Consider the following 13,695-nt stretch of genomic DNA (forward strand, 5'->3'; position numbering starts at 1 on the left):
TTTTTCCAAAGGTTTTGCCACAAGATCAGATGTAGATTGATAAGATCCATATCTTATCCCTCAGCTGTTATTGATGATTATTCATACCCTGCTGATGTTGGAGGTGTAGTTTGCACTTTACATAATACCTCAGAAGCAGCTGTTGTAAATTAGATTAGAGACTGGGGCCACAGAAAGCATTAGTTCCATCTTAAATTCAGTATAACACTATAGCAGGTTTCGTTCCATGCAGTGATGCTGTATTACCGTTTCCAGCCCACGTATACTAATTCTAATCCATTTAATTAATCTTATGACTGAAGCATTGCTCTTTAAAACTTAAAGGACAATCAAAAACCACAAAATGTCAAGATATTCCTTGAAGTTTCTCACCATAGTCTGTGTTCTCAGGCTCCCAGCAGTTGGACGGCCAGAAATATGGCGCCTGAGGGCAAAACAAAGTAGAAATGTGAAAATCAAAAGTGATGCTGAATTGCTGCTGATTGTTCCCTGAACCTCCCAGGGCACGATTTATGAGTCAAAACTATTTGACAAAACTGGAGTGATGATGATGACCTTTACAAGATAGCTGTTTGCCTCTGAGACACAGTGGAGCACATGATTGTCTTGCTTCACCAATCAAAATATTTTTTTATTATCAGGGCAGGAGAGATTCAGAACAGCTGACTTCTAAAACTTTTCACACCTCTGCAACACCCCAGGGGGTTATTACTCATGGAAAAGTATTGCAGAAAAACAATAAAAGAATGACAGCTGTGAGGTAAACAATCAGAAAGCAGAACAATAAACTGCCAGGCAAAGAACAGACAGGACAGGTTCTGTATTTGACAAAAAACTACGTAAAACTGTTAAACGAGTCCAAACCATCTGTAGCATTTTCATTGAGAAGAGATATTACATAATTGTGATTTTTCTGCCCTGTGTTTCTCTTTATCTTGCACTTGATTTGCCTCCAAAATGAAATGCTAATGAGTGGTGATTATCTTTATGAAGCTCTTTCGGCTACAGCAAATAGACCTCCTCCTCCTCCTCCCCTCTTGTATTCCACTTCACTTTGAAGGAGGAGAACCAAGGTCAAATAACCTAATGTGCACTGTTGGTTTAATTAGACTGCTCTTCTGGCTTCACTGGAGATTCAATCCTGTAACTGAAGTATGTATAGGAAGAAGATGCTACATAGAAATCATTCTAATCTCGCCACATGCTGCTTTTGCATTCGCAAATGAGGAATCTGAAAACATGGTTTCCTTTCTTTAATTAGAGAGTTCAGTCTGGCATAATTAATATGCAAGCTTAATGCCACTGCCTTATCTGTGAACAGTGAAGGAGGCAGAAAACGTCAACCTTACTTTATTTTTTTTGTTCTTTGATATTAGTCTCTAATTGTAGTGTTGGCTGCTACACTACATGTCCCTGTAAAGATTCTGGTAGCTGCCTATTTGGCCTGGACCTGGACCTGCTTCCTCTGAGCTCTTGATGAATATTTTAACAGCTCACCATCCATTTTTAATAGGGTCACAGGATCCCAACATAGTACTGAAGAAACTGTAGTGGACAGGGCCCCAGTGCTTCTATAACGAAGCAAATAATCTTCAGTGGCTGATTGGGATATTGTAGGCGACCCCACAGCTAGATTAAACTTGCTGGAGGTTTTTTATTATCTCTTACAATTACACAGAATGAAGAAGGCATTAGTGTGAGAGTCATGTCTGGCACAAAAGGGAACATAAAAGGGAACATAAAAGAAAAACTATTTTCATCTATTGACAATAAGGAGCCAGTACTCAAAACTCAATATATCTACATTTCAAAAGCTATCTGAATATGCTGAGTCAACCATAATTTTTCCACTATGTTAAGTATAGCTATCGAAAGTAACATCCATCCATCCATTTCCGCTGATCCGGGGCTGGGTCATGGGGGCAGCAGCCCAAGCAGAGAAGCCCAGACCTCCCTCTCCCCAGCCACCTCCTCCAGCTTGTCCAGGGGAACACCAAGGTGTTCCCAGACCAGCCAAGAGATATAATCTCTCCAACGTGTCCTGGGTCTGCCCCGGCGTCTCCTCCGCGAGTTGCTACCTTATCGTGGTGGAGGGGTTTGCGTGTCCCAGGGATCCCAGGGGCTATGTTGTCTGGGGGTTTTTTGCCCCCTGGTAGGTTCTCCCATGGCAAATTGGTCCTGGGTGAGGGACCAGATAAAGAGCAACTCAGAAGACCCCTATGAAAAGACCATCGAGGGAAAAGTTCACCCTGCCCGGGATGGGGTTACCGGAACCCCGCCCTGGAGCCAGGCCCGGGGAGGATGCCCGAGGGCGAGCGTCTGGTGCCCAGGCCTTAGTCCATGGGGCCCGGCCGGGCACAGCCCGAAAAAGGGACATGGGCCCATCTTCCTGCAGGAGGCACCGTAGGGGTCGGGTGCAATGTGAGCCGGGCGGCAGCCAGGAGCGGAGGTCCTGGCAGACCGATCCCCGGCCACCAAGACTATCAAAAGTAACAGTCCTAGTTATTTCAGTGTAACCACAACAAGGTCAAGGTCAAGGTCAAATTTATTTATATAGCACATTTCAAACAGCCAATGCTGCACAAAGTGCTTAACAATATAAAAATGGCATTAAAAAGCAACAATGTAATACAATAATAACAATAAAAAACAATAATAGGACAATAAAAGAATTAAAACAATAACTAAAACTGATTCAAATAAGACCAAAATGCTTGGATCATAGTGTGTTAAAAGCCAGGGCATAAAAATGTGTCTTTAGTAAAGATTTAAATTGCTCAAGTGTTTGTGCAGATCTAATATTTAAGGGGAGACTATTCCAGAGTCTGGGACCTGCCACAGAGAAGGATCTATCACCACGGGATTTGAGATAAGTCCGTGGGATGGACAGCATTAATTTTGAGCTAGACCTCATGGTCTTTCCTGGAGCATAGGCAGAGAGGAGCTCAGACAGGTAAGGAGGGGCTCGGGCATTAAGTGACTTAAAAACAAAAAGGAAAACTTTAAATTGGATCCTGTAGGAGACAGGAAGCCAGTGTAAAGAAGCTAAAACTGGGGTTATATGCTCTCTCCGTTTGGTACCAGTTAGCAGGCGAGCAGCTGCATTTTGAACCATCTGAAGACGATGGATGGTGGCCTGATCTAGACCATAATACAATGAATTGCAGTAGTCTAATCTGCAAGTAAGGAAAAGGTGAATAACACGCTCAAAGACGTTAGCCGGGAGGTATGGCTTTACCTTGGCTAGCTGTCTTAGCTGAAAAAAGCAGGACTGAACTACTGCACTCACCTGCTTATTCAATTTAAAAGAACCATCAATGTAGACACCGAGGTTTTTTTACATGTGTTTTACAATACGAGGAAAGGGCGCCCAGAGTGCTGTCGATATGATTAAAGTTGCCAAAAATGACAACCTCAATTTTATTTTCATTTAGCTTTAAAAAATTTAATGACAACCACTGTTTGACATCGTCAAGACAGCGTAATAAGAGCTGGGGATGGTCTGACCCTGCTTTTAAAGGTAGATAAATCTGCAAATCATCAGCAAAACAGTGAAATGAAATGCTGTACCGCGAGAAGATGGAGCCCAATGGCAACAAATAGCTAATGTTTGGTCAAGGTAGCTAGCATAAGTAGTTAGCATGTCAGTTAATGCTAGCTAGCCCTGATTTTTTCTTTTTGTTTTGTTTTTTTAACACCAATGGTGGATCATGGAGCATTGCAATAGTTCTGAAAGTTAGGGGCATACACTAGCTGCGCCATAGATATCGGAAGTTTGAGATGCATTAAGGTAAGGAAGTTAAAGGTAAGAAGTTAATAGACAAATACGTATGTTTTCAACACACATTCCGCTAAGGTCTTGTGGGAACTGCTTTAAGGCTCCAAGACCCACATCATGACCCCCAATTCTGAACCCCCCAATGACTGGACTCTGACTTACTAACAGTAACAGTCACAGGGACAGAGCCCTGTTTTAGGACTGTTTTATGACAGACTATTGTTGTTACCAAGTAGCTTTCCTTTAACTGCTTTTCTAATCCAAGAGTATTAGGTAACTGTAAAGTTTCTAAGCTATTTCTTCAAACTGTAGTCTGGTTTTAATCACATCACATCCAGAGTTTCGGGTAATCGTTAGCTATCCAGTTTCATAAAGTGGTTCAATCCCTTACTTACTCACTTGAATTCTTCACCCGTCTATACAGAAAATAATTTTACGGTATTTATCAAATCAAGACACTAACCTAGAATTAACCATGAAGTATCTAAATGCTGATTGTTACAGTTCTCATTAAGCTTCACATCAGGTATAAATCTTGAGTTTGCTAATAATTAAATGTGGCCATATCTCCTATAGCCTTCTCTGTGTTTTTAACCACTTGGTGTGTCCGCTCACCTGGAAGCGGTAGAAAGTTCCATCGTCTTTCAGGGTAAGGACATGGTCTGAGATTGGGAAAAAGTACCCCTGAGCTGCAATTAAACTCCCAATGTGCATCGCCTCAGCTGTAAAAGGAGCAGAATAAAGAGATAAACAGATTACAGTAGATTCCTCAGCATTGCAGACAGTATTTACATCGCAGTATGGATAGAGTTAACTTGGCTGAAACAAAATCTAGACAATGAGACTAAATATGACAGTCATGGAACTGATATTTTGGAACATTACATTAATACAACAGTATGAATCACCTGCCAAATATACCATCCCTGGAATATTTTTTGAAGTGGAGCATTTTAAGAAATGCAAATATATCAACACAGCTTGTTGAACCTTCTTTGTTTTTTTGTTTGTTTGTTTGTTTAAAGTGGCTTTCTGCTAGGACTATGGGAATCAGAGGTGGTTGGAATGTACATGGATGACTCAGTGACTGATTCACTGTCCAGGCCGTGGGCTATTGTACCAACAATAAACACTGCTCTCCCACCACCAGGCTTTAGGTCAGGCCAACGAAACAACAAATATAATACAAATTCTGTTTGTTAAAAAAAAACAATCTAGTTGCCTCTTTTCCTGTTTGGTATATTTTCTCTATAGTATTAACTTGGCAATTATCCGAAATCATTTACAAGTTTTTGTAGTTAGGTCTTCTGAACAACAATGCACCTGCTCACTATAAACTTCTCTTCATTGTAAGTATTTATTGCAGGCAATTGTTCAAAAACCTATCATAAAGATAGACACACCTCTGTATTTCTTATTATATAGTGTGCATGCTTTTTATAAATAAATCCTGCAGTTCTGGGGAACTGCTGTTCTGCTGTCATGGGAGGTTGTGGAATGTAGAATTCATTCAGCAGAGTACACTCTGCTTTCCCATTTTAAAAACGTACCTGGATCCTCAATGGACAGATTCTTCATCAGCCACTGTACAATATCTGCTCCTGTATCAGATCAGATGAGGATAGATAAATGGCTGCAATACATGGCGTGTTTACAATAATGTACTGAAAGATATAGATTTGGGATTAAACATACAGCAGCACGGGGGGGGGGGGGGGGGGGGGGGGGGGGTAGAAGGACACAAAAAACAAAACAAGGGGGCTTCCATTTTTGGGGCTAAATGTACACTCACCAGTCATTTTAGTAGTTATCCCTTGCTAGCTAACTGGTTGGAGTAGCTTTCACCTTCAGAATTGCCTTGATTTTTAGTGCCATAGATGTAACAAGGTGCGGGAAACATTCCTCAGAAATCGTGGTCCAATAAAGACATGATAACATTGTGCAATTGCTGCAGATTAGTCAGCTACACATCCAGATCTTTTAGATAGAGAATTGGCAACTGTAGGCCATTTAAGTAAAATGTAATGTTAACCATGACCAAGAAACCAGTTTGAGAGATTTGAGCTTTGTACTATGGTATATTATCCAACTGAAAGAACATGGGTACTGTGTGGAAATACAGGGATGGATGTTGACAGCAACAATGCAATGCTCGCTTGGTAGTAATGGACCAAAGTGAGCCAAAAAAATATCAGATCAGGCAACATTTCTTTCATCTTCTGTTGTCAAACCCTGCATCAATTGTAGCCTCAATTTCCTGTTTTTAGCTGGCAGTAGTGCCATCCAGTATGGTCTTCTGCTGCCGTAGCTCATCTGCTTCAGGGTTAAACATAGGCTCTGCTGTTCTTCATACGCTGGTCATGGAAAAAGTGGTTATTTGAGTTATGGCTGCCTTTATGTCAGCTTGAAGCAATCTGGCCATTCTTAGGTTTGGACCACTCAATATAAAACTCATAGATGTTTGAGTGGGGAAATCCCAGTAAATCAGTTTCCAAAATATTCAGAGCAGCCCATCTGACACCAACCACCATGGTCAAGGCCACTTAAATAATCTTTCTTCCCTATTTGGATGCTCGGTTTGAACCTCCAACCTACATGCCTAAATGCACTGAACAGGTGTAACTAACAAAGTGGCCAATGAGTGTAAATATACAAAAGTGCCCCAATTTACACTTCCAAAACAAAACCTAAAGGTAATAGAATGATGATAATAAAATGCATAAGACATAATGCATAATCAAAGGCTTTCTGCATGCTAAAAACTAGGTTAGCTTATCAGTATTTTTCCCTCTAACAGAAAACGAAATCTCAAATGTTTCAACTATTTCACCCAAAACAGTGGTATTCGTTTGAATATAAATATAAAAGATTTTAAATGTGATCCCATACCTCAAAAGATCAATATTTAGAGACTATAAAACTCCACTAGAGTGGAATTAAAATATCTTCTACTTTCCTTAGTGAGGTGATGTTTAATTTCTTCATCAGTTATTAGTTTCTTAGCCTTCAGCACTCAGCTGCAAACATTTGAGAGTTACTGTTCTGCATATCCATCAGCCGCTGGGGTAATTGTGTTTATTGATACGCTCTGCTTATTGCATATTGGGTATGTATCTTCCATTAATGCAAAGACTGGGGTAGTGGTGGGGGGTGTTAATAGTCTATGTTTTTGTTTTCATCATTTGTTTCATTCGTTTGCTGCGAAAGCCTCCCACTGCAGCACCAGCCTGTTGAAATGATTTATGCTGTCAGTGAAAGCGATTACAGCCAGCTGGCAAGGGGGCTAACATCCATCCCTACCCGTCAGGTTCAACTAACAAATAATGTTTTCTTTTGTTGTTTTTACTTCATTTAAATTCAAAGTTTATTCTGAAGTTTGACAGCTTGACACACAGATCCCCACAGTCGCAGCTCTACAGGAGAAGTCAGGGGTTGACTGCTTCACTTAAGGGCACCTTGATAGTAGGACAGCATTAGTCATTCTGTTTCTGCACTTACACACTTTTTCAAACGTTTAATCATATGTTGTCTTCCCACTTTTACCTCCAGCTATTCAGCTTTTCTGTGCCTCAACAGAGTGAAATGCAGCCACCAAGCATATGATGATTTGAATACAAATGTGTGACCAAGCTGGAGAGCTAGGATGTACTGTATAGTGTTTCACAAAATACCTTGAAAGATGGATTTTTTGGATGCCTACCCTTGTGCTGTGAAATAAACTAATGCTCTGTCTTGATGACAGGTAGGAAATTGATATCCTGCTCATACCTATCTGCATAGTGTATCATAAGTCTGCAATTAACAGACAGTTCACCTTTTTATAAAGACTACCCAGATCGTTAATATTTCCATATTTCCTCACCTTTTTTCAGGAATAATTCTTCACATACAACCTTAAAAAGAAGCTGAATAAGTATATATCTCAAAATATCAAATTAAATGCAGCTGCTAGTCTCCTTACTGGTATTGGGCGGCGTGTCTCTATTACCCCTGTCCTTGCTGATCTGCATTGGCTTCCCGTTAAGTACCGCATTCAATTCAAAATCTTGCTGTTTACCTTCCGAATTATTAACAATATAGCGCCAAGCTACCTTATTGAGCTACTTAGATCATACACCCCTACTAGAGCATTAAGATCATCTTCCCAGTCACTCTTGGTACTGCCGAGATCACGGCTGAAGACTAGAGGTGACCGCGCGTTTGCCTTGGCTGCACCCGATTTATGGAATAACCTCCCCATCGCTATACGCGAGTCTGATTCCATCCATTCTTTTAAATCGTGGTTAAAAACCCAGTTATTTAGCCTCGCCTTTTCTACCAGTTAACGCTTGCTTGATAGTTAGCTTAACGCTTATTCTTAATTACTTTTAATTCATTTTTAATTTTTTGACTGTTTTATCCTCTACGCTTAGCTTTCTTTTATGCTTTTATGTGCAATTCTTTTGCCTTCGTGTATTTTAATGCCATTCAACCTGCTAGCACGTTTTGGTACCTTGCCATAGCCCTCATTCTTCCCTGTTACTTCATCTCACCCTCTTGAATGTTAAGCACTTTGGTACACCACTGGTTTTTAAATGTGCTATATAAATAAAGTTTGTTGTTGTAAAGTACGTTGATTAAATGATCCTGGAATAGCTGATTGAACTGTCATTTTTCAGCTTCACTAAAACAAGAGGCCCAACAGACATCAGCATTTTCCATCGTCTCATTTTGTTCTCGGGGCACTTCCTGTCCATCAGCGATGCACTTCTATAGTTAATGTTTGTACAGTGCAGGTTAGGTCACTTTTTGCTTGACATCTGTCTCTTTTGATTTCTTACCCGTAACGACACTGGGGATTTTCGTCATGAAACTTTTGACAGTTCTGATGGGTACACCGTCCGTCTCGTCCTGGATGCGAGTGATAATGTCTTCAATCTGTAGAATAAGGCAGAAGACAGAGTTTAAAAGTTTGATCAAACGGAAACTTTTATCCATGTGAGACAACTATTGGTTAAATGTACTTTATTTAGATTTTATTTCAGATATTTAAACAGTTAATCTTTAAGCTGAAGTGCTGCATTACTTCAAACCAAGACAATGGCAAGCGCTACGATTCATATTTATGCTATCACAAAGAAAATGCAGGATCAGCTCACTTCTCTTCAATTTATGAAGACAAGACTATCATTAGCTGCAAAGATGCTGCTACAATTTCTACTGTAGAAGAAAATATGGCTTGCAAGAAAGAAAAATGATATCATTCATTATATGGTCTAACAAACCAGTTAATTACATTGACTTTAAAATTCAACTGTTTATAAATGCTTCATGGAAATTGATACCAGTGAAAAAACACAGGTAGTTCATGAAAAACAAAAGCTCTTCCTATCGTCTCCTTTTTCACTTTTTATAGGTTTAACCATACACTTCACCTCTCGCTGTAATGTTGTGTCAACCACAAGACTGAGTCACATGATAACTGAGTCTAATCTAAGCAGGAGTTATCTGTGGACCTTAATTACAATTGCACAGATGTTAAACGAAACACGTCACCCACTTTGCACTTAAGTAATCAGATTAGTATTTGATTATCTGGTTTTGATTGCAAGGTTGACACCCCCTCTCTCTTCACAGATGCTTTTTTTGTTTGCGTCAGGGAGTGGGAAGTGAGAAGCTGGTCGCTTTGGAGACAGCTATCGCACACTAACGCACAACCCGGCAGCTATATATAAACCCTGAATGGAACCCAGAGCGCAACGGCAGAGAGGCAGAGATAACCACATATACTTTTTACATCTAGACAATTAAAGTGATCACAGAAAAGAAGTGCATTTCACCAGTTTTGAGAAAAACACATTCTACTTCCTACCTGTAGTACCCATAGTTTATTTTACTGCAAATGTGTCCTCAGTTTGTGCAGTTTTGCGACCCTTATGAGTATATTTATAATGTGCAGCTGTCAGTGGAGTATAGTTCTAGGAGCCACCCACGCTGGGTTAAAGCTGATGACTTCCACAACAGACTCATGCAGACTCAATGTACAATCTGTTTAAGACTGAACATACTATTCATCCACACAATTTTTCAATATTTCTTTTTTTTTTTTTTTTAAAAACATTGCACAATATCCAAAATAATTTAACAACATTGCTTTGCTGGTGTGTTTTTTTTACTTGTATGAATAGCAGAATCCCGTGGATGCATAAAATCACCTCTTCAATGGCCCCCATTAAAATTTTGCTAAAAACAAGCAAGCATACAAACGCAGGGTGAGAGAGGTTAAAGCTGGCTTTAAATCTGCAAGAGAAGAGAAATTCATCCCTTTCATAAGAACAAAAGGAGCAAAAGCAACATATTGGCTTTGCTCTGTGTCTCTTTGAATAACTCAGCTGGGTAAAAGTGCTGTTTTCGCCACACAATTTTCCACTGCATGACTACCAGCAGTTTTTAAAAATATCACAGCTGGTTTTGGTTTGTTTTTATTGACAATACCCCAATGTGATTGCTATACAAATAAAATGCTGTACTCTTCTAGAGTCCACCACCTATTAACTGGATAAACACAGGCAGATAGAAAATTGGTGACTGAGGATTAAACAGAAGCTATAGTTTATGCTATATGAAAGGCATTTAAGCTGCTTACACCTGAAAGTAATTAGGCAAATTTACCACTCTCTCCTATCATAAACCTCCTGTCCTGTTGCAAGTAGACAGGTGGCGTGAAAACGCAGTATTTGTGTCGTCGAAGGGCCTGAAAACATTCAAAAAAGAAATGGCTGAAACACATCTTTCTCACTTTCCAGCACAGATGCTTCCAACCAGTCTGGAAATTCAAACTGACAAGCTTCCTGCTTTTACCCCTCTGGCCATCAGACTGCTGTCACCCTGTTCCTCTCTATAGATCCTGGCTGTCTGCCAAAAGCAAAGACATAGAGAGCTCCGGGCTACACTTCAAAATCAATATAACTAATATGATTGTAATAAGATGTTGATAGTGTGTAGGTAGCTGCTCAAATGACTTTAATGGCTTCCACTATCATGAACAATCTACTCCTGCTCCATTAATGAAAATAGGCATTCACAACACATTTACTTCATGCTACAACAGCTGTCACCCACTGAATCTAAAATTGCCCAACACTACTTTGTATATCTGTGACGATGAAACAAGAAAATTGTTTTTTTGAAACAAAAAGGAGGAACATTAAAAAACAATTTTTTGTGTATTCTATAATGTTTATCGTTACACGTGACGAAGTTGAGTCGCTGTTGCATTACATAAGTTGCCGATCATAATTATTAATACCGATTTGCTGAATGTGGTCTGACTTACTGCCTGTAGCGTTTGATTTGCAGTTTTTGGTTATGGAGTTAGACTCCATTAGTGTGTGTGAAGCTGAGTGTGAAGTACAGGGGATGAGAATTAGCTCCCCCAAATCTGAGGCCATGACTCTGAGCTGGAAAATGGAAATGGCTGAGGAAAAGTTGCTGCCCAAAATGGAGGAATTTAAGTACAGCTGTGGAAAAGAAAGTTTTGGAAGCAGCCAGATGGTGCAAATCAAAAACGCACTTGAATAACTGGTCATCAAAATTCCCCCAATATACTCTTGGTCCACTCCACAGATTAAAAAACTGGAGATTTGATACAGATTCAAATACGATCCTTAGATCAATAAGACTTTAGCACCTCATCACACAAGTGAAACTCAAGCAAACAATTACTTATTTAATTCTCTATTTCTGTGCCTGTGAATCATTTGTTTTCAGCTGTCTCTTAGCTAAAAATATTATGACTACTGAAGAAGAAACTTGCTGCACTGAGAGGAATGTCCACACGTTAGTCATAGCACTTTGCAATATGACATTAAGCCAGGTTTAATGTGTTTTCTTCTTGCAAACCCTGTACTGGAACCCTGATGCAATGCCATAGTGATCTTTTACCCACATAACTGAAGACTGCCTTTTAAAGCACAATCCTGGTGCCTTAACATAACATTTTAAGACTAGATTAGTTCAAGATGACTGTTCTGTTTAGATTACTGGTTGATTAGATTGGTAGTTATAATTACTGTATGTATTGTGTCAGTGTAGATCCTCACAAGTCCATACAAACATATGCGCATGTGTGTATAGTTTTGGGGTTGTGTGCTGTATGAATGCGCCTGCTTGTTTGTGTCTTGGCTTGTAGTGCAGCCCAGTGGGAACAGATTTCATCAGACTTATTGCAAGCCGGTCTATTTAACACGCCTGATTACAGTGTTATCACCACACACTTAGCATGGACCAGCTAGCGGGCTGGCAGGCATCTTGGCAGACAGGTTGGTTACAGGGAGAAAAGGGCTGTGCTACTGACTGTGGTTTAATGATCTCTTTGGGCAAAAAAAAGAAAGAAAAAAGAATGGCTATCCATTTGTACTTACCAGAAATGCCATCGTCATGGTCCCTCACTAAGCCATTAATTGTCTGATTGGGTATCGTACTTACTTGACTGTTACGCTAGATGGAAAAGCACCAGATGGAGAGAGGCAAAGATAAACATAAACATAATATATCTGTATAAAAAAGTACAAAACATATTTCTACACCTTTTTTTTTTCAAATTAACTTATTTCAGCAGGTATTGTGAAGCATTAGTTGTATAGAGACATGCTACCTATCCATCCATCCAACACAAGGTAAAAGAAAGGTACTGCACACCTAGAATTTCTCCCTCAATGATACAACCATACAGAGTATTTCATTGGTTGTTGCATCATAAAACCAGTTATCAGTTGAGAACATTTATTTAACATCCAGCACTGTGACTAATGATGGTAAAATTATTTACTCAAGAGTTGTTTTTTTCCCCCCAAATGCAAATGGGCTGAAGCATGAGTCAGGACGAGGGCACAATAATTCAAAGCTCAACAACCTGGCATGCACACCTAAACACACGCAGAGGAGGCTAACACAAAGTACATTTTATTGTAAAATAGCCCCCTTTTGAATTCCTGTCCCTGAAACAGCTGCAATTAGCCTTCCATAGCAAAAAGCGAATTACGTGGGAGAGAAGACTGACAAGGCCATTACTATGGTTATAATGGAGCAGGGATACATCCTGCTGAGAGAGAAAATGTCAGCCACAGCCTTGAGGAATGGGAATTTTTGTGCAGTGATACCTGGGCAACACATTTTGAGAGAAAAGAAAGAAAATTACCTCCTCTGAACCGTGCAGTTCCCAAGCCATCCCCACAGTGAAAGTTAACATGCTGCTAGATTGATAACAGCCTGGCTGAAGGCCAGCTGGACAACAAGCAGATAGACGACTTCAAGTCAACAATCTTGAGTTGAATATCCTCGCTGTTTGTTTGACTGCAGTTTTGATCATTTAATGGTCTCACTCATCTTGATCTTTCCAGACAGATTATTTACAGTTCCTTTAGTACTGTAAGACTATTTTCATCCATTCTAGGGCTCAGAATTACTTTTGTAACTCATGTACTAACACCAATCAAACCTAAATGTACCTTGGGAGGATTGCATGCCATGAATTTATTAATTTGAATTTTCGGGAAGGCAAACATAGTATGAACAGGAGACCATTGGCTGATTTGGCTCCTTCCGGATCTACTTCAGTAGATTGCATATTACCTTCCTAAGACCGTTCACAATCAACTGATTGCAACACATTCCTCTGTGCTTTGAGTGGCACTTGCATACTGACAAGAAACTCGGAAAGAAAGTCAAGAGCCAAGCACAGGAAAAAAGGGATTAGAGATTCTGTGAAAGCGCTTACCGAGAGCCGTGCGAGCAGATACAATTTGTCCAAAAAAAAAAAAAAAAAAAAATGCAGCATAATGGACTATGAGCTTAAAATATTCAACACAATGCAATGGACTCAAGAATCATGTTGGCAATGCTACAAAAAAGGCTCAATTTACATGTGTTCAAGACTG

General features: G+C 39.8%; 1 protein-coding gene across 1 annotated transcript in view; it reads right to left on the bottom strand.

Annotated features, from left to right (window-relative positions):
• The window catches only part of LOC134642898 (regulator of G-protein signaling 6-like), a 106,758-nt gene that overhangs the window by 15,100 nt on the left and 77,963 nt on the right, over positions 1-13,695 (bottom strand). Inside the window, exons 3-6 of the mRNA XM_063494976.1 lie at positions 8,599-8,695; positions 5,329-5,379; positions 4,394-4,500; positions 373-424 (exon numbers count right to left, since the gene is read on the bottom strand). Coding sequence (XP_063351046.1) covers positions 373-424; positions 4,394-4,500; positions 5,329-5,379; positions 8,599-8,695 — 307 coding nt within the window. The remainder of the gene's footprint in view (positions 1-372; positions 425-4,393; positions 4,501-5,328; positions 5,380-8,598; positions 8,696-13,695) is intronic.

This window comes from Pelmatolapia mariae, linkage group LG15 (genome assembly GCF_036321145.2).
Source record: "Pelmatolapia mariae isolate MD_Pm_ZW linkage group LG15, Pm_UMD_F_2, whole genome shotgun sequence".
NCBI lineage: Eukaryota > Metazoa > Chordata > Actinopteri > Cichliformes > Cichlidae > Pelmatolapia > Pelmatolapia mariae.